This window comes from Tauraco erythrolophus, chromosome 5 (genome assembly GCF_009769465.1).
Source record: "Tauraco erythrolophus isolate bTauEry1 chromosome 5, bTauEry1.pri, whole genome shotgun sequence".
Taxonomy (NCBI): Eukaryota; Metazoa; Chordata; class Aves; order Musophagiformes; family Musophagidae; genus Tauraco; species Tauraco erythrolophus.
The window spans coordinates 52103291-52123537 of NC_141469.1; the positions used below are offsets into that span (position 1 = coordinate 52103291).

Genomic DNA, 20247 nt, shown 5'->3' on the forward strand with positions numbered 1-20247 from the left:
CTTTCCTGATTCAGGGTGAGAATTGGAGAAACATTTGAAGCTTGACATCCCACAGCCTTGTAGTTGGGGCATGCACACAGTGGGTAGAAGGTATCGGTCCCATATTCAGCCTGAGAAGAGTTTAGCTGCGAGATTTCCCATTTCCTAGACAAGTGCTCTCACTATGCAGAAATCTAGAAAGGTCTCATTTCAAACAGTAATAAAGAGAAGTTGAATTAAAGTCTGCAGTTTGTGGTTTGACATCCTTTGCACTTTTTTTTTGCATAAGCTGTTACGATTCTTTGAGTCCTGGTACCCACTGCCACTGCCACTGTTCTTACACTAAGAAAAAAGGTGTACCCAGTGCAGAAGAGAAAGTCAAACAGAGTGAAAACGTGGGAGCTTTAAGTGCAGATTTAAAACAAAGGAAGACGCTGTTACACAAGAGCAGGGACAACATTTGGTCTATAAGAAGTGAGACTGAAGAAACACAAATGGGAAAAGATGAATAAGGCTTTAAGGGAAACTGCTACTCCCCAGGCAAGAGCCACAATACCATTAGATCAACCATTCCCTAACTGAACATAATAAACTCTTTCAGAGCAGATTCAGTCTGCACAAGCAGTCTATTCCTCTGGCCATTTTTCTAAAGGCACTTGTTGCCAACTACTGAAAATCACTGAAGTTTCTTTACTATAGGTACTCACAGAAATGTTCATAGACCTGTACAATGGTATAAAGAACTAGATTCATTAATTGGCACTTGAAATAACTAGCACTTGATAAACTTTGCTGTCAATAGACAGGATATAAGAAAATACACGCAAGAAAACCACACAGATCTACTTACAGCCCTCACGTCTAGATTTCCAGTCCCTTTTAATAAAGTGAAAAGATTTAGCTATTAAAAAATTTGTGACCCTTGTAATGCTACAGAACCCTGATACAAAATGTGAACAGTACAATATCCATTATATAATATATATATTTATATTTTAATATATTACATTTATTTCTACATAAAGAGGCTATAAATACTGTATATGCCTTATATTCATGGTTCCCAGCATTTGACATTATAGTAAGTACAAACAGAAAAAAAAAATTATAAAAATACAAAAAAGGACTCAGTAGAAATAGCTTTACATTTTAAAACCTTGTAGTCTGCATCGTGTCTATCAATGGAGCTCTGGGACTACAAGAGCACAGGTAAGAAGTTGTCCAACAATTAGCCGCAATCTCACCACTCGGAGAAGATCAGAGCTGCCATGAAACCAGTCATGGATTCCCAAGACTACATAAACTAAGATCTCTACCGGTGCAAACAAACTTGGGGTTTACAAAGTGAAGGAGTCAGACCTACATCTGAGGGAGAGGGGGTGAGATGAGAAGGTAGGGTGCCCTTAGGACACTCCATCAGGACCCCAGGGCTCTCTGAAACCCTAAGGTAGATTACATCGCACTTTCTACCTGTTGTAGAGGCTGCCCCAGTGGTGATTCCAAGCGGGGGGCGTTTTGTGCAGCCGTTTCAGGCTAGCTCAGAAGCAGGCAGGTGCCTGGCATGGGCCAAGGGCGGCAGGGAGGATGGGGTGCAGAGTCACCCTGAGGCCACCCCCAGAGGTGAAGCATGTCCCCAGCACCTGCGTCCCGTCACTTGGCTTGGCGCTCTGCCTCCTCCATGCTAGCCGACCTCACAGGGCAAGCCTTTCAAGGAAATGCAGCTCATGAGGTCTGGTACGGCAAATTTTTTTCTCTGCCAAGGACAGAGACCATCGCCCCACCTATATTTAGCCCAGCCTATGTTTAGTCACAGGCTGTTGGTGAGTGCCAGAGCCTTGAGCTGGAGGTTCTTTTTTTTGTTTGTGGAGGTGCAAGCAAGGGATAACGAGAAGCCAGTGCTGTGCTGCTTCCTTCCTGGAGTCCAGCCACAATGGGAAAAACAAAAAAAACCCCAACAACAACAATAAAAAAAAGCAGGGCTGCGCCATTACTTCGTACAACTAGAAACCGTTAAGTTGAACGCTGTGCTGCTGCCTGCGTCGGGCAGATGCTTGGCATGTCACTGGGGTCCCAACGGTCACCACGTGGCCTCCGCCATGGGGTCAGCAGAGCACCCACACACCACAGCCAGGGCTTTTCACCCTCAGCTGCCAGCATCTCTCGAGGAAAGTGCCCGCAGCCTGGCACGGCGCAGTTCTGCAGTCAGAGGCGTCTGCATCCTCTTCAGGAAAAATAAACGTCTATTCTTAGTCTCACGGACGTGGTCTTTCTATACATCAAACCTGAATACCACCAGTCCAGGCAAGGAAGGCACATCCCGGGGGGCACCCGGAGCCCCCAGCTTCGTCCTAGAGCGTCGGGGAAGTGAGAGGTGCGGTGCCATCGTAGGTGAGCCCGTGCACGCGGCAGAGATGGGGCGAAGCCTCCTGGGTGCACAAGAGTTCGGTCTCCTCGCTGGAGTAGACGGTGGTGTCCATGTCATCCGAGTGGTATCCGGACTGGTACCCGCTCGTCTGGTTGGAGGCTTCAGACATGACAGACTCGTTACTCTTGCTGGGCACCAGTGTGCTGTGAAAAACAAGCAGAAAGAGGACTGAGAGCGCTGTGGAGACTGTCTTCTGCAGGGCAAGTGGGCAATTCCTGCCAGCAGCTGCTTTCCATCACAGAACCACCAAAGCAAAGTGGTGCACTTACTTAGCAAAACTGGCTTCAAGCCTTTTTAAACATGAATTTGATTATAGAGAGACCTTTTTTACACGCCCTAACTTCACTAATGCATGAAAAAGATATTTAATTTTGTGACAATACAAGGAGTTAGACGGAGACCACAGATGAAATGGAGAGAAAAGTTTGAGAGGCTTCACACATTTCAGCTGTGGTGCAATCGTAACTGCAGTATACCTTTGTTTGCTCTGAAGGTGTCCTGGAAAAATAATTCCTGAGAAGCTCTCAGAGAGGATTTGTGAGGTTTCAGCTCCATGAAGGCCACTGTGCTTCCTGTGTACTGCACAATGAAACCTCTGTACAATGCTCTGAAAATACACCCAGGTACATCCTGAAAACTCAAGACTCAGCTTTAGAAAAAAAGAAAGAAAAAAAAAAAAAAAGAGCTCTTTGTCATTGCAAACAGGGCCCCACAAACACACTCAATTGTGTGCACCGGCTCAGTTCCTTTGAGGGGTAGTTGATGCTTTTGCAGCTGATTAATACAAATCTCTTCTGTGGTGCTGGCTGATGCTTCCAACAGTTGCACTATGTCTCCTCTCCTGGTACCAAATACAGATGACCAGGAATACAGAGCACAATTTTTCTTTCATGTTTTTAAAAATACAGTAAGAAAAGATTTTGTCTTGTAAAAAATTTTACAAACCTATCAGTCTTCTGACATACTGCAAGCAAAAGGTCATACTCAATCCTACATGCAGCCTGAGCCTTACCTAAAGGGTATTTTCACTTGTTTTTCGCTCTCTTCCAACGTCTTCAGCTCTTCAGACGCAAGAACCATCCCACTATCTGTCTGGTTTTCCTGCAAAGGTGTTAGAAATGCATTAAATGGAAAGGGATAAAAAAAAACCCACCACAAAAAAAAGACATCAACAGAAGGAAAAGACATGCCAACAACAGACAAACTCACCTCGTGAACAACTTTTACAGTGGTTACCAATGGGACATCTTCAAATGTTTTTACACTCACAGGGCGGCTTTTTCTTTTGCTACCTTGTCGGTACTGACTGAAAAGAAACAAAACAAAACAAGTTTTGTGTCTGCTATCCACAACTTGGCTGCAAACAGCACAATGATATCAGAATCCTTTTATCTCTCTACAGAGAAGTTAATCCTTTTGTCAAAACATATTATGTAGACCTCAAAATATCCATTTATTGAAAAGGACTAACAGCCTAGAAAGTGGCATGTTTCTGACCTTCTGCTCCTGACAACCTTGATCTCTGAGCAAATTCTAAGAAACGGCTTTGAGAAAACAGCTCCTTTCCTCAGTTACACTGGAGGGCTTTGCTTCCTGCAAGCTTCGCTTAGAAGTATAATAAACAAAGGAGCCTGGAGCACAGACATGTATCTCTTCCTTTGGACTGCACTTCTGAGACCCCTGGCTGGACCTAGGACAACAACAGCAGACTCAGCAGACTGCCGCCCTTACACCGTGGGGATCGAGACAGGGAGTGCTACATCTCTCTTGAAGGCTCTTCTCCAAAAGAAGCCCTCTGGTCAGGATGACATCCATAACAAATATTGGACAAAAAAATAAAATTGACTTTCATGGAGGTACTAACAGAGCAAACAAAACAGCAACCCGCAGCTTTCTGTCTAAGTGGATATGGAATAAAATCAATGTCATCCCAGTCAAACAGGACCAACTTACGTTCCTAACAGCTAATGAAGAAAAAGCCATGGAGTTAAGAGAAGTCGCATCCACTTGAAGTGCAAAGTTGGAGGCAATTAAGAGCATCGTTCATCCCACTTCCCAGCTTTGAGTCTATCTATGCTGAGTCCTGCCTTCCTCCAACAGACACTTACTTAAACTGGTGGAGATTTTACAAGTTCCCTATGGAGCCTGCTCAGGTGCTCAACCACACTTCAGAATGTTTTTCAAATATTAAATCCAAGTACTTGCTGCAAATAAAATTTTTCCTACTGCTGGGGACACAGAATAATTGATTAGTGTCCTCTTTCAAGCAACTTTTCATATACTGAAAATTGTTACTATGTTTCCCTCTCCATTTTCTCTTCCTAGACTTAACAAAACCAGCTCTTTCAAGATCTCTGCACTGACCATGTCTTCTACTCCTGTTACTCTGCAACGGTATCTAATCCACTTCCCACCCAACCCTGCCAGAACCAAAAACATCTAATGGACAATCTAGTCCACTTACTCTCCTGGACAACCTGACCTTGAATGACGAGAATTATTGAACGATGACATTTATTCCAGGATCATTCCTAGTATTCAAGTTAACCTGATTTCGAGGTTACTCTCTTTCTGTTTTTTTCTAAAAACAGGCATTACCGTTACACTTTCTTAAATCTTCTTTATCTCACCTGACTGTTTTTAAAGACAATCTTTCAAGGTTCAGAAATTGCATATCTATTTCCCAAGCCAAATAGGGAAAAGATGTTAGCAGGTCCTGCTGATTTTAATATACCTCAGCAATCTAAATATTCTTTAATATTCTCTGTGTTTTCCCTGTGCTTGCTTCTTCTCCTCCAGCTTTGATTTAGAGGTTGTATTTATCAGCCTCTCCTCACAGTTAGGAGATTGAAAAAGACATTACTGAACAGATTATTCTTTTCCACTACATGTATAGCAAGATCCACGCCTACAAAATCACGTTCAGCTACCAGAACAGAAGAATAAAGCCCCAAAATATGTCTGAAGCTCCCCACTTTGCCTCTCATAGCATGGTTTCCACAAGCGCTTTCTCACAAACCTTGTCATATTATAAGACGAGAAAAAAGGTTCAAAATCTGTTTAAAAGGTTGATGGAGAGGTTTTACTTCTGTTAATAACAGGAAGTGGGGACCGGGAAAAGCCATATAGGAAGTATTTGAAGTGGAAAATAGGTGTGATGGTTTCCAGTGATAAAGCATGCTTTTGTATCTTTTAAATATTTCTATTTTGGACTGCCCCACTACTAAAACACGAGGTTGAGAGTTCAGCTCTAGGAACACAAGTTCAACTGAAGCACAAAAAGCACTGTGCCTACCCAGTCTTTTCCAGGACCACATAAAAATTTGATCCTGCAGTAATCAAAATCATTGGGAACTTTGTCTTTGGTGGATATAATACAAGCAGTGAGGGGGAGGGGTCCACTTTGTGGAAAGCACATGAAAACTACTAGCAGAGTCCATCTCTGCTCTGATGGTTGGATCCATCTCCTATCCTTCTCCTTCTTCTGAGATTGCAGCAAGCACCCAGGACTCCCAGCATCTAAGTAGTTGAATTTGAATTTAGGCAGCACTGAATGAGAAAATATCTTTCTCCCTTACATCCTGCGCCTGAGTCCTCACAACATCCAACACAAGCCCTGCTTAATTGCATTAACACAAACTCCTTAACAGAGGGAGTCACCTCTGCCACAACACCCAACAGCATCTACCACTGCTGGTCCATCATGGATGGCCCAGCAGCCCACAAGAAGAAAGCAGCAGAAAAAATCCAGTAATGATGCTATTTAGGTCGCATTCCCCTTAGCTATCAATTCACAACCTATTTTCCAACATTTCACTTTAGGAGGCCAAATGCCAGAGGGGATATTAATGACAGCTCTATTACTATTAATATTTTAGAGAGCTGTAGCACGGAAGTGTGAACACAACTGAATTGGATCGGTAAAACTTTGTATTTGTTCTAGTTCTTAAAAACTAAATAACAAATATTTTTTGAATGAGAATACCAGATCTAGAAAGAGTAGCAAAAACCCCAAATAAATCCCCTAGTATTTGGGGAGGTAAGAAACTAGTTTTTGCCTGCAAAATCTCTACAGATCCACTCTTATCCCTATGGAGGAGGTTAAATATGGACCAGGCAGCTGAAGTCTCTTCCTTTCATTTTCCCTGCCCCCAGCATGAACAAAACCTGCCCAGAGGCCCCAGTAGGATGTCCACCATATGAAATACCTAATTCCTGCTGTGTTGTCATAATGGAATTTAGGATCACAAACTTCCTCTTCCTCCCTACAGGAAGCAGGTGAAGTTGGGAGAGAGAGACCTGAATCCTCTTCCATATTCAGCGATACTGACAAAGGAAGGACAACGTAGTCTTTACCATCCTGTAGAATGCAGTGAAAAAATACAAAAATTAAATAAGGCTACAGACATACACAGACATAAACAGCTACACACACGTACATGGAGAATGCATCAGTCCAGAGCTACCTTGGTTGTTTTCTTAAACCATGCAAATTTTACCACCCTCACAGGAGCAGCTTCATTAAAAGAGGGAAACTTAGTACGAGCCATTGACAAGCAGTTTTCAATTAAAAAAATCAAAATTTTGATTTGACAGACTGTAAATGTTGTGTAAAATGAACTTTTTCTTGATGTCTTTGCAATAAATTATGTAAATTTTAGTAATGTTTGAATTGCAATGACACAAAGAATATGACCCTGAGGGAAAAAAATAACCTTAAACTGAAAGTGAGATAGAGTTAGACTACAGCATATGAATCATAAAGTCTAAATTAAGTGTAAGAAGTGAATGAAAAAAAGAATGAAATGGAGGTAGCAAAGAAGGAAGTTTTCTGTCAATACTTTGGCATCTAACATGATATGAATAAAAAGAATAACATTTTAAAATATTTTTTCCACTTGTTTACGTTTCTGTTCTAAAGTATGAAGAGAAAAAATGGATTCTGCATCCGCCGGTACTGTATACCTATTTATAGTCTCATAAGAAATCATTTTGTAAATTCCTCCTTTTCTCTATTTTTTTTTGCATCTATCCCTTTGGACTACGATATGACACATGTATAATGAGCTGTTAGTTATCAGACAGCAAATAATTTTTGTCACAGTACATTACAGGTCATGACAAGAGAGTCTAAATCATTAGTAATCAAATCGTATTAGGTTATGGGCAAATGTACATCAAGTATGTTCCGAACATACAAGGAAACACTTTTTTTACTGTGAGATTGACTGAGCACTGTCACAGGTTTCCCAGGGAGGCTGTGGAGTTTCCATCCTTGGAGATACTAAAACACCATCTGGACACGGTCCTGGGCAACTGGTGCTTGAGCACGTGGTTGGACCAATGACCTCCAGAAGCCCCTTCCAACCTCAGCCAGTCTACGATTCTGTGACACTTAAGATTCAAGGTGCTCTGTAGGAAAGTGAACAAATTCTATCCTTTCTGAGCTTTGGTATGCACAGAAGGCACGATAGTTTGGAAGGACAGGTAATTCCTATCACTACCAATAGATCGGAAAGGGAGAACTAGTCTAATAGGAGAGCACGTGGCAAAATCCCTCCTCCTTCATCCAGAGCACTTGCATCTATTGCCCTGGCCTTATCCACATTTGTGGTGCATGAAGAGGGAGCCAAAAGATAGAGGACCCAGGAGGGAGGGAGGCTCATGTACCCCACCTGGAAACAGTGGGTTTTCTTACCACAATGCCTGTATATCGGACAAGTCTTAACACACTTATCCGCGTGGAGCTGCTGACAGGCAGTGAAACGCCTGTATCCTTGCCTTCCAGGAGAGTCATTAAAAACACTGCGTCCCACATCCTCACATGTACTAAGATATCTATCTTTGGCACAGTATGATCAACAGGAGCTACCTGCAGCACACAGAGAATCAGGCAGCAGAGCAGGAAATGGAGCCTGTGCCAACAACTCCCCGGCAAGACAGCCAAGTAACCACCGCGGTGGTGTTCCGGGAAGACCTCGCGATCTTTCCCCTCTCAAGTCATTCTTCTCTGCAAGTTGCCCTGACTGTAACGGGAGCGGTGGAAGAAGCCCAGGCTTCCTGATGGCTCCAGTGGACACTACTCAGCCTTGGGATTTCACGGTGGCCGGTGGGACAGGCAGGGTTCGGCCACTGGTTTTAGCAACCAAAGAATATGTTTCATGTACCTGACGGACATTGGCTTGCAGTAAATTGCCCAGGTGCTCCACTAGCTCTGAAAAAGTCGGTCTCTGCTTAGGATCTCCGTGCCAGCAATCCAGCATTGTTTGGTACCTAGAAGGACAAAGACCATTAAAATATCAGCACAAATTAAACAACACCTATGGCTTGCTCAAGCACCTGCTATTGTTGTGAGGTAAATGTGGGCAGCTGGAAGAAGTTTCTCACATTTCTGGTGTCGTATAGTCTGGTGCTCTCATTCTTGTTCCTTCTTTCAGTCTTCTGCAAAATTCCTCATCAATTTTGACTCCAGGGTATGGTGACGCGCCTAAAATGAGAGTAACAGTAATTTTAATGTATTAGACTCTTAAATTCTGGGATTAATTTTCAAACAAATAATTCACTATGGCCTGAGTTAATAAGGTAATTCAGTCTATTTGGATGTGCAAACAATTTATATTTATGATGGCAACAGCAAATGATTGAGTAAATGAGGCACATAATCACACACTGAAATTATATGAAGAAGCATTTCAAGTCCATGTTCCTACATTTGCATTTTTAAGGAAATTTGAGTACTTTATTTTGATGGAGAAAATAAACAGGAAATTTTCAAGAAGTGAAAACAAAATGCTAAAGAGGATTCAAGAACACTTTGACTGTTTTTGTCAGACTCTGTTGCTTAAAATTTAAGACGGCTCAGTGAAATTAAAGACTCACCTAATGAAAATATTTCCCACAGCAGAACTCCAAAGGACCATACATCACTCTGAATGGTGTATACTCTATCAAAAATGGTTTCTGGTGCCATCCACTTTAGGGGTAGTCTGGCCTGAAAGCATTTCCGCAAACAAAAAGGTATCACAGTTTAGCAAAAACACTGGGTTTCCACAAAACCGTTTAAGGTGAAAAAAAAAAAAGAGTCCTGACTTCATATCAATTCTCTCTCAAATAGAGAATCTGAAACTTACATCTCCTTTCCTGACGTAATCTGGGTCTTTGTAGATGTCTCGAGCCAAGCCAAAATCACAGATTTTGACCACGTTATTGTCTGACAAGAGGATATTACGAGCAGCCAGGTCCCTGTGGATGCACTGCAAAGAGAAGTAAACAACTTCGTATACTGCCTGTCGTCACAGCTCCATCCACAGTGCTGATCTCTTTCACATATGTGCTCTCCTACCCTCAAAGGCCAGATAATTCTTTAAACCTTTTAAGAAAAAGAAACCTCAGCATCAACAGTTACTGATTGTAAGTGCTTTTTTGATGGTCACAACTGATTTGGCTCAGGGAGACTTGTGTTCCCAAGTCCAAACATACATCTGTTTATCCACTATGCAGAGAGGGCCTTTGAAGTTAGCTAATTAATTATCCTAAGAAGCTGACACAAAACAGGTTCAGATCTGATTACATTTAAATTTACTTAGGTTCACTCAAATCTGTGTACTCCACTCTCTCTGAAAAACATACCACTCTAAAACACCGATTTGATTCCAACACAAACTAATCTTGACTGCAGAGAGAAAAGTCCATGCCTTTACCTGTGCAGAATGACAGCTTAGCCAACGACCCAAAGACTTCCAAACTTAAGCCTCAAGAGCTTGAAGTAATAAAGCCAGGCTCTGAAAGTGGCTGCAGATTTCTTCTAGCATAGCCTAGAAATACACATCCTGGAAAGACATCCTTTTACATATACACACCAACCAGGATGTATAAAATGTAGACAAATGTATATTTTTAGGAAAGACTCCAAAGTCAGCTCTTGATTGGCTAGCCTGTACTCTAGAGCACTGCTATATTGCCTGCTTCCGTTTCCTTTTCCCATTTCTAAGTACATTTTGTTTCTATACAACTGCAGGCAATTCCTCACTTTTGCTGGAATTTACATCCTTCAAAATGTGTACTATACATATTTAGGATCAAACCACAGAAAAGCACATCTGGAAGGCAAAAATGCAGGTGAGATGCTTTTGATTGCCAGGGTGTCTTTGGCAAGCGACTCTCCAAGGAGTAATCCATGAAGTTTCATAGGCGAGCATCGTCTCTCCTCACACTGCCCTTCCAATCCTGCTGCACGAGTTACAGGCAACCTCCTCAGAGCAAACTCCTTTACTCTAGTTTAACTCCGGTTACCAGGGATTTGTCCCTAACTCCTTTAATTGTCCTCATAAGTCAGCTCCCTTCCTCCAACTGCTTAATCATTCTTCTATTAATCGGTGACCCATAAACCTTATACAGATCACCACCATTTGTGTCAATAAATGCTGTTCCACTCTGTAGTACTAATGATTCAGGTATGTCTTAGGGAAAAAAAAAAATAATGTTGCAGATGACTGCTAATCCAAAGATGAACATGCTGTTTCCTTCTACAGACCTACAGCACTACTTCCTACAGTCAAATAAATAACATGCCACTCTTCCTGAGAAGTTCCTTACTTTGCGTGAAGCCAGGAACTCCATTCCCCTCGCCACCTGGAAGCTGTAACAGATGAGGTCCTCCATGGTCAAAGGGTTCTTGCAAAGGTCTTCAGGACCAGCTGCAAAGAATCAGACGACAGTCAAACATGCCTTTTGTCATTGATTTCACCCATAACTGCTTCTTAGGTAAAAATCCACCTTAACCTTATGCCACATTGAACCAGAAGAACAAACTGAGCTCTTTTTTTGGCTGTATAATTATCACTAACAACCCATTTTACATGAAACTAGTCCTGTGTAAAATAAACTTTGAGATGATGAGTTATACCCCAGGCCTCCTTGCTTATTTCGAGTTCCCACCAGTGGAAAGATTTGAAAAACAATCCCAAAAGAAAAACAACCAAAACTCAGCTCACAAGTTTCTAAGACAGGAAAGGCTTGCTGCGGTTTCAGCAGATGAATTTGGAAAGCGATGAGAGGGAGGCCCCACCTAGTCCTTACGGGGGAAGAATATACCATGGGGAGAAAGACTTGAATTTGGCAAAAAGCTCTGCTAATTTAGGGTAGAAGAAGCCCAGCCTCAGCCTTTAGTGACCTGGAGGAATAATGTACTCACATATCCAACAAAGATACCTAGGCATTTAGTTCCTGCTGAAATAACTCAACGACTTCGCTCAGCTCTTGATTTTAAGAAGAAATCTGCCAAGAACTACAACAACTGGTGGCTAAACCCCTCATCTCAAGGCCTGCTTCAGGTCTACATACTTCTTACAACATTCCAGCTCAGAGGGTCAGTGGTTACACCAGAGGTCTGAAAAGGACCAAAATGGTGTGGAAATGCATAAAGTGCATGCCTGACATTACTTATTAGGATCTCATCAAAACCATAAAATCATCTTCCCTGTTAATATACTGACATTTTTCTTTGCATTAAATGATTTTTAGTAGAAATCAAAGTACAGGCAGTTGAGCTACAGCCTCCCTCCTGTTCAGTCCGATTCCACTGCTTGCTGAAATCAGCAGTCTCTGAAACATGTTGGCAGCACTGGGCACTTTGTGCCATCTCTGCCAAAGGATAACATGGCAAACGCATCAGTGACACCACTGCAAAGGGTACGTATGTCCAGAGGACGCTTTGAATGAGTTCCTGTTCCTGAGAAACCACCTGCACAGAGAGAAGCCAAATCAACCTCTCTTCTAATAAGCAGTGAAGCAGATGGCATTTCATGATATTTAACTTCTGGGTAAACATTGAGGAAATTGAGTTTGCATCATGGCTCATCCCTCTGTGTGCTGCCTTTGGAGTTAGTGCTCTGCGATTTTCCCTGAAAACACTGGGATGATAAACAGATGGCTCTCCAAAAGGCAGTGCACTAAAAACACATCCTTTTCAGACGGGACATTACCTGGGATTGGGCTGAGGGTCTGGGAAGCTCAACTAGGTGATCCATAGCTTGGGAACTTTGGTTATCCAGGAAATACCCCGCACACAGTTTTGAGGGAGCTTTGGAAATCACATGGTCCCCAATGTCCCTCACCAGCCCGCACCAATGACAGCTGTTCCAATACCAGGAGAAGAAATATCCTACCGTCCTCCTCTTCCACATCACTCAAGGACCGCTCCTCCACAAAGCCAGAGCTTGCTGAGCTCTGGCTGCTTGTGATGCTGTCCAGCCTTCGCTTCAGGTCGCCGGAGACATCACCAACATAGTTCTCCTTCCCCTGACGAAATCTGGCACTTCTAGTCTAGAAAATGTGAGAGGAGGGTGGGAGAAATCAGAAGCAGAAAGCCTGCCAGAAGCTTCCTCAGGAGAGGCAATGATGGTCCCCACGGTCTGTGCCATGGGCACCACTGAAGGCAAGGAGGGCAGCCCAGCAATGGCATGACCAGTTGCTCCGCTCCAAGCCAGCTGTGGTTGGGGCACCAGGCTGGCGCGGTGACAGCATCGGCAAACTCCAACCCATGGCCACACAGGCTCACCAGTTCAAGCACCCTCTGCCACTCCACAGCATGGCTTTAGCCTGCTCCCGCGTCCTCCCAGCCAGCCCCCATCAACATATCCACATGCTTGGGAATAAATGCACCCTGATGAGATGGCCACCTCAGCCCCCTGGTGCTCACCACTTGTGAAGCACGCGTGGATACTGCCGAACCTCCTCTCATACTCTTGAGCCTCTCCGTACTGCTATGGCTTTGCCTGCTGTTGCTGCAAAGATCCTTCTGCTACACATCTACCTTGGCCAAAACCCGAGCAGCCCTCAAAATCTGATTTGTTTCCTTCTTCCCCTAAGCGACCGAATGCCTCTAGGGAGGATGCTAGCCCCACAGGCTTCCTCCACCATGTTTCCATTTTCTTCTGCTTCAGTTTCAGGGCTGGTTTTTTCCGTTGCCAATTCCCATCACCACCGCTTGTGTAAGCAAGGGTCAGCACCCTTGTGAAACCCTGCCTCTTCCTTCAAGGCCTCTCAGATATTTGTTTATCCTTTTTACCTCACAAGAGGATGCAGCAAGTTGCCTTTGCCAATATAAAATAGTAAACAATGACTCCAAGGATAAAGAAAAATAATCCCCTGGAGAACTGACAAGCAGTTTGAAGAAGCTCTTATCTAAACATGGCAGCTGCACGAAGACTGAAGCTCAGGTCTACCAGTACAGCAGAGCACAGCCCAGGGGCCTCCTTCCCAGCTGTGGGTGAAAAAGAGTAGGGTCCTGAGCATGATGTTCAGTGCTGGGTACCCACGGCTATGTTCTTCATCCAGTGTCTGACACTCGAAGAGGGTGGATCCTCCCAACCCTCTCCAGAAATCAAACCCCCTGGCAGAGGTGACCAGAAATGAGTTTGAAAACACCAATCTCCATCCTACCCCTCTTTTCAAACAGGGGTGCAAAGCGGAGGTGCTGTGATGGACCTCCTCTTTGCAAAGGACTTGGGAAGTGCAATGCAGAACATAAACTCATGAGATACATCAATTATACAACACGATTAACTGCAAAAAAAAAAAAATGTGTAACCTGGTTCAGCAACGAGACAAGCGGACAGTGGAAAGGATAATCATGAGACAGAAGATACCTACGGATATCTGATGCATACATACACTAAGCAGGGAGTGCAGTTATTTAAGGTGGTCTGGAGCTTAACTAAGAAAGGAAAAAATTCAAGCTGATAATCAGAAAAAACTTCCTGACAGATACGGCCAAGTGTAGAACAATCTGCCAAGGGAAATAGTGGAAGCCCAGTTCCTTTGCACATTTTAAGCTAACAATAACAAAAGAGCTACATTGCAGGGGCCAGGGGACAGACTAGATGACCTCTGATGTCTTTGCCATCTCTCATTCCCATGAGAAGTACTAGATATTCAGCATCCCCAGGGATTGCCACAACAGTCGGCGCTAGAAACAGAAATGTGTGTGGAAAAAACCCACCAAATCAAACATTATGCTGTTAACCTTGACTCTTTACCTTGTATGGCACAAATTCGCTCCTCTTGCTCCGTAGGTAAGCTGACAGATTTCCAAACTTGCAATATTCCACGATCACCATGAGTGGGCCTGCATAACACATAAAGCAATTCCTTAGAAAGACCATTTATATCCCACCTTACCTCACAGCATGATCTGTGCCTAGAAATACATACATTTCGAAAAGCATTCTACTACCCAGAGGCTTTCAAAAATACCAGTAACAAAAAAAAAAAATCTTATCAAAACAGGGAAATGATTCCTTACACATGATTATCCACGCACTTTCGTGCAGGCAGTTTAAGTCCTAAAAACTTAAAACAGGAATCTCGGTTTCAGATACAGATGCCTTAATATACAGTTCAAACATGGTATTTCATGCTCAAATTGCTTCATATAGGCATATGCTACAATGATAAATTTCCATCCTAGGTTCCAGATACTGGCCATGTCTATTTTATTATGGAATAAACAAAGAAAGAAATATTTATGGATTATGTTTCCTTCAACTACTGCATTTCTGTCATGGAACTTTACAAATTAAATTCTGATCCTACAGTAAGCCAACAAGTCAGCTTCCCTGAAAAATTATTATTGAGTTACTTTACACCAAATTTCTTCCAAATTAGCGTGCAGTGCTGGATTTGTTAAACATCTGTCCCCGATTATAAAGTAAAATAGGTTCATCCACCCAGAGCTGGACTCCAAATTGCAATCCCCCCTCCTACACACACACAGAGGCACCTACAGCCCATCCAAAGCCAGGAAAGGAAGTCACAGCTTGCAATTCCACTGTAGCCAGTGACAAGAATAGGACCTGCTTCTTAAATCTGACACTAGACTCGGACCCAAAGTCTGTTACACGTCGGGTGTTCACTACAAAAGTGGATCTGAGGTACAGGAAAGCAGCAATAGAACAACTAAGGGACGGAGCTGGCTGTAGAACTCAGGGCTTCTGAGCCCTTATTCCACCTCTGGATCTGTTCACTCTTATCAAAATTTCTTTGTGAAAAAAGAAGACAATTTTTTCCAGATCTTAATTTTGCAACTCAGTTTTCTATGCAGCAGAAATGGCAGAAACAGGGTTTTCATTAGCACCTTTCCATCCACAGCGAAGTTACTCACCTCCTGGCTTTGTGCAGGCTCCAAGTAAATTGACGACATTGAGATGGTGGCCAATATGAATGAGGATCTTCAGCTCCGACATAAGTGCTCTGTGCTCACTGTGGGTTGCACCCTCTGCAGAGGTAAAACAACACAAATCAGGAGCATCACAGACAGAAGTGTGTTTCCCCTCCTCTGTGTTCTCTTCTGTTATTTTTCCAGCCCACCTAGTGAGAAATCTTGTTGGTTGGTAGGCTGGATCAGCTATGCTGCAGGACACTCATGAAAGCTAGGCACGTGCATGACAAAGTTGGTTTGGTTCTGCTTTTAAACATCCTCCAAAGTTTGCCAAGGGCAGTACACCAAAACAGGGACACAAACAATCCAGATGAGTAAACGTCTTTTTTCCTATGGGCCTTTTGAGCGGTTTATACTCTGCTGTTTGACCCTCCCACACCAGAAGAGCTAGAAACATTGTCCCATAGCCTTTGCTGGGGTCCACGCTAAAGGATCCAATGGGTCCACAGACTAGGGGAGACAGGGCCAGGGTCAAACATGCCTGGCCCTGCAGCGTCACCAAAAGCCTGGAGACATGGCTGGTGTCCTCATCCCACAGGGACAGAAGGGGAAGAGGAAAGAGCTGAAGCAGCGGGGAGAGACGCGCGGAGGAGGCAGCTCTCTGCAGGCTGCCTGAGCACTGGGAAGGTGGAGAGATGGGGCTTTCTAAATTTTAGTGTCACTGCTGCACGCTCATCCTGTTGCAATGAGCGTGCAACAGGTCTTGCTTGGGCTTGCAACTGCTCACACTGTGCTGTTAGAAATCCCCTGGCTTTCCCACCCTTCCTGCCACACATCACAGGGTGGGATACAGCCCCTGGCTACGGGCAGCCCCATTTCGCTGCCCCAGCTATGTCCTCCTCAGGAAGAGTGTGTCTGGGAACTGCAGCTTTCAACTTTCCTGTGGTGAATGCGAGGCACTATAATATGATTTAAAGTGAGGAGAAAGCTGTTCAAAGCTATTACTCATTTTGGAACGTGTCTGAGCCATGGTCTGAGGCTTGCAGAAAGCTTCCCACCAGGCTGCTTAAGGCGAAAATGGACACGTGCAAATTGCTTGCAGGAGCAAGTTTATATTCTGAACGTGAGATCTATAAAGCAATGGCTAAGAATCTGCAGTTGCATTGCTCCAATTATTGATGAGGTAAAGGCAAATACTTGCCCTAATCATTGCTTCATGACACCAACTGTTAAGCTAAACTTGTATATACCATTGGTACAAACATTTTGATCTTTTTCTATCTACTGGCTACAGTATTGGCAATTACCCCTGTATCATGTATTCAAGGTGAAGTTTTAGTCATCATTTTTACCTTTAAGCATTTTGACTGCCACTGTTTTGCAGGTAGCAGTTTTGTCAATCCCAAACGCGTCTGCTTCTATGACCTGGCCAAAAGCTCCACGTCCAAGAGGTTTACCTTGAAGGGAGAAGATGAACATACTCCGATTTATTTCCCTGGCACAGTGGGCAAAAGATGCAGAATAAACTGAATTTATGTATCAGAAACTAACAGAGGGCTGTTAATGGGGAGAGGATGCGTTATATCCTATGGGACCATAGAGCCCACTTGGAGGTCTTGCATCAGGGCAGCCCCATGGAAAACTAGGACCTGAAAGTTCCCCCTAGCTCAGGGCTGGCTGCAGTATCACTAAATGGCTCGTGTGATGAAGACGCACCTAGCTTTAGTCGGTCTCTGGGAAACTCCCACTTGCTGGCATCATACGGGAGCCGTTCGCAGTGCTCATCAATAGGGACTTCATCAGGATCCATGACGATTGACAAGTAGCCAGTCTTCATGTCCCCTCCGTTGGCCTGGGAAATGGTATCAGTTTAGTTGTACAGATTTTTTGCTGGTGATGTGCAGGCAAAGTGCCATTTTCTCACTTTGTAGCGTTCCATTATTTCCCAGAAATGCCCTGCTACCGTTTCCCTATGCCATGCCATCATGAGTGTGATCATCATTAATTACTTGCACTTTGTTTTTTTAATAAACAAAACCAGCTGAAACATTTTTTCTCTTGTGAGGGCCTGCTCAATTAAAAACAAATTTCTGTGTCCCCGGTTCCAGGCAAGAATGTTACGGCATGGAGAGAAAAAATGTGTCTGTTGATTTAAGAACAATGGAAAGAAACAACACAAAAGGCCTCAAGTCAGCTCTCATTTGTCATGCAAGACCAGTGCTGATAGGACAGTAGGAGAATTTTATCATTACCCGCTTAACGGTCCGGAGGATGATTACAAGAAGCAACCAGAAGAACATGGCAATCACTGCAGTGCCAACGAGGATAATGAGCTCCAGATTTGTTTTCTCTTCAGCGCCTGGGAAGAAATAAATGAATATCTGAGTGATAGTGGGAAGTATATTGGTTTTGTTCATTCATTAAAGTAGAGAATGGAGGTCCTTGTTCTGAAGGTTCGTTTTAAAAGTGCAACATGGAGCAAGGAAACTAAAGCAAAACAAAACAAAAAGCTTGGATTTTTATGTTGGAATATTACGCCTAGTTTCGTGCTGGTTTACACACCACCCAATTTCTTAGCATCAGCATTGTTCCGAGGGCAGTATCTGGACCTTTGACAAATATAAAAAAGTAAAATCTCACGTTTTAAAAGGAAATCATTGTTTTAGAATACTGAAAATTAATTACTCTTTCTCCAGAAACTGAAAAAAAGCCTATCATATAGTAAATGAAGTGCTGTGAGAATGACCCAGAGAACAATCTCTCTCTTGTCTCTTTACATGCTTCAGCTGGGGCATGAAAAAACGTGCTCTACACATGAAAATAAGGTCTTATTTACAACACCCCTTTTCAAGTAAAATAGTCTCCAGCAGACACCACTTGAACATCTATTAATGTGCAGGAGCAGCTCTCTTCTTCAGCTCCCGTTCGCCACACCACGCTCCTGTATTTCATCCTTTGCACCATACAGATTTTCCTACACAGTAGCACACTCCATTGCATGACCCCAACGAGCTGCACTATAAATTTCTCGGGAGTGAAACACTGTGTCCTACATGGATTTCCAATTCTTACAGACACGTCCTAGCCATATTTACCACATCAGCTGAAATCTACATCGATGTCTGCTGCAGATTATTTCCACCCCATGTAAACATATTGCCCAAAATCTTAATATCCTAATGGGACCTGTAAGAACAACAGGATACTGCTTTAATTACCTTAACGGAACAAATTGGACCATCTCCCTGACTTATAAGACAGAGGTTTGTGAAGGATTCAGTGACTCTTTTGCAAATGTACTAATATCAAGGGCAAGAAGCTTTTAGTTTGAGGCTTCTCATTGAAACTTTTAGTGGAAACTCCATCATGGTTTCAGCTACTCAGACTGCAGACTAACCTCTTGTTAGGATTTATTGCTTATTGTTGCAAATTGCACTTCGGTGTGCCACAACAGGACTGGAACAAGTGAGAGATGGGTCTCACAAATGCTACTTTCAGAGCTTGGTGGACTAAGGCAAAAACGCTACCTGTTCCTATCACTGAAATGGGACGGCAACCACAACAGACTGCACAAAGTCTTCACTCTGTTTCTACAGAGTTTCTGTTGTTAAAAAATATAGTATGACAATTACATTACCAAGACAATAGAGATGCCCCAGATTACTTGCAGGTTAGGTAGGCTCTGCTGTATAGGTTTGCATGTAATATAGACTGGCAGAGTTTTCTTTGCAACCACAAGTAAGATAGAAGGAGCTTTTGTTAAAAAGCACTACATTGTGGAGGAGAAAGCATCAGCCTCGACAACTGGGATTATGATGACTATGGCAGCACCCAATTTCAGCTTGATAAGAATGGTCAGGACTTTTCATAAATCTCATGGTGTATTTTCAGATCTCCGACCAGGATAGCCACTAGATTTTCCTTTTAGTGATTCTAAAGATTTCACGCACAATCAGGAAAGAAGCTAATGCTAACCTTCCACAGAAAAAAAAGTCACTGCTTTTCTGCATCCAAGGACATTGCAGGCAAGGCAGGTGTATAGCCCTCCATCTTCTTTCCTCACTCGACGTATGGTTAGTGTTTTGTTTCCATCTTTCAAAACAATACCTGGAAAAAATAATGATTCTTAGTTCTGCTATTTTTATGCCACTTTGTGTGAAAAATTCGAAATGAAACTTTTTGTGGTGAAAATCAGCAGAGTCCCATGAAAGAAAGCCCTTAAGTGACAGAAAATTCATAGCAAAGGAGCAATCCTCACCTGAATCTTCAACAAGTGTTTCGTTATTTTTAAACCACATGATGTTTGGAGGAGGAATGCCATTCGCTGTGCAGGACACTTCTATGGTTTCACCAATGTTTGTTGTCTGATTTTCCAGGTTTCCTATAAGTGTGGGTGCCATGGGCTCTGTTGGTTCGAAAGTAAAGCAAAATTATTGACCACTAAAGAAAGAAAGATTTTTGCAGTAACAACATTTGATGACACTCTACACGCTTGGCCCACTAACAAAGTCTCGACTCCTTTTATAATACCAACAGCCACAGCATTCACATTAAGATCATAATTTAAACTTCCATATGACACAAAAAAGTGACAACAGCCAAGAAAATTTTAACACTATTGCTGTAACCTGCTTTAGATGGTTTAATTTGTAACGGCTCCAGCTGCTGAGGGAAGAGGGAATAG

The 20247-nt window shown here is 43.0% G+C and overlaps 1 protein-coding gene across 1 annotated transcript in view; it reads right to left on the reverse strand.

The window, feature by feature from the left end:
- Nucleotides 1-2327: 2327 nt before the first annotated feature.
- Nucleotides 2328-20247, reverse strand: part of KDR (kinase insert domain receptor) — a 29608-nt gene continuing 11688 nt past the window's right edge. Inside the window, exons 14-30 of the mRNA XM_086611338.1 lie at nucleotides 19822-19968; nucleotides 19539-19670; nucleotides 17816-17922; nucleotides 17280-17415; nucleotides 16916-17020; nucleotides 15567-15680; nucleotides 14443-14531; nucleotides 12571-12727; nucleotides 11000-11100; nucleotides 9535-9657; nucleotides 9284-9395; nucleotides 8792-8891; nucleotides 8572-8677; nucleotides 6613-6764; nucleotides 3614-3710; nucleotides 3417-3505; nucleotides 2328-2547 (exon numbers count right to left, since the gene is read on the reverse strand). Of these exons, the coding sequence (XP_086467464.1) occupies nucleotides 2328-2547; nucleotides 3417-3505; nucleotides 3614-3710; nucleotides 6613-6764; nucleotides 8572-8677; nucleotides 8792-8891; nucleotides 9284-9395; nucleotides 9535-9657; nucleotides 11000-11100; nucleotides 12571-12727; nucleotides 14443-14531; nucleotides 15567-15680; nucleotides 16916-17020; nucleotides 17280-17415; nucleotides 17816-17922; nucleotides 19539-19670; nucleotides 19822-19968 (2087 nt within the window). The remainder of the gene's footprint in view (nucleotides 2548-3416; nucleotides 3506-3613; nucleotides 3711-6612; nucleotides 6765-8571; nucleotides 8678-8791; nucleotides 8892-9283; nucleotides 9396-9534; nucleotides 9658-10999; nucleotides 11101-12570; nucleotides 12728-14442; nucleotides 14532-15566; nucleotides 15681-16915; nucleotides 17021-17279; nucleotides 17416-17815; nucleotides 17923-19538; nucleotides 19671-19821; nucleotides 19969-20247) is intronic.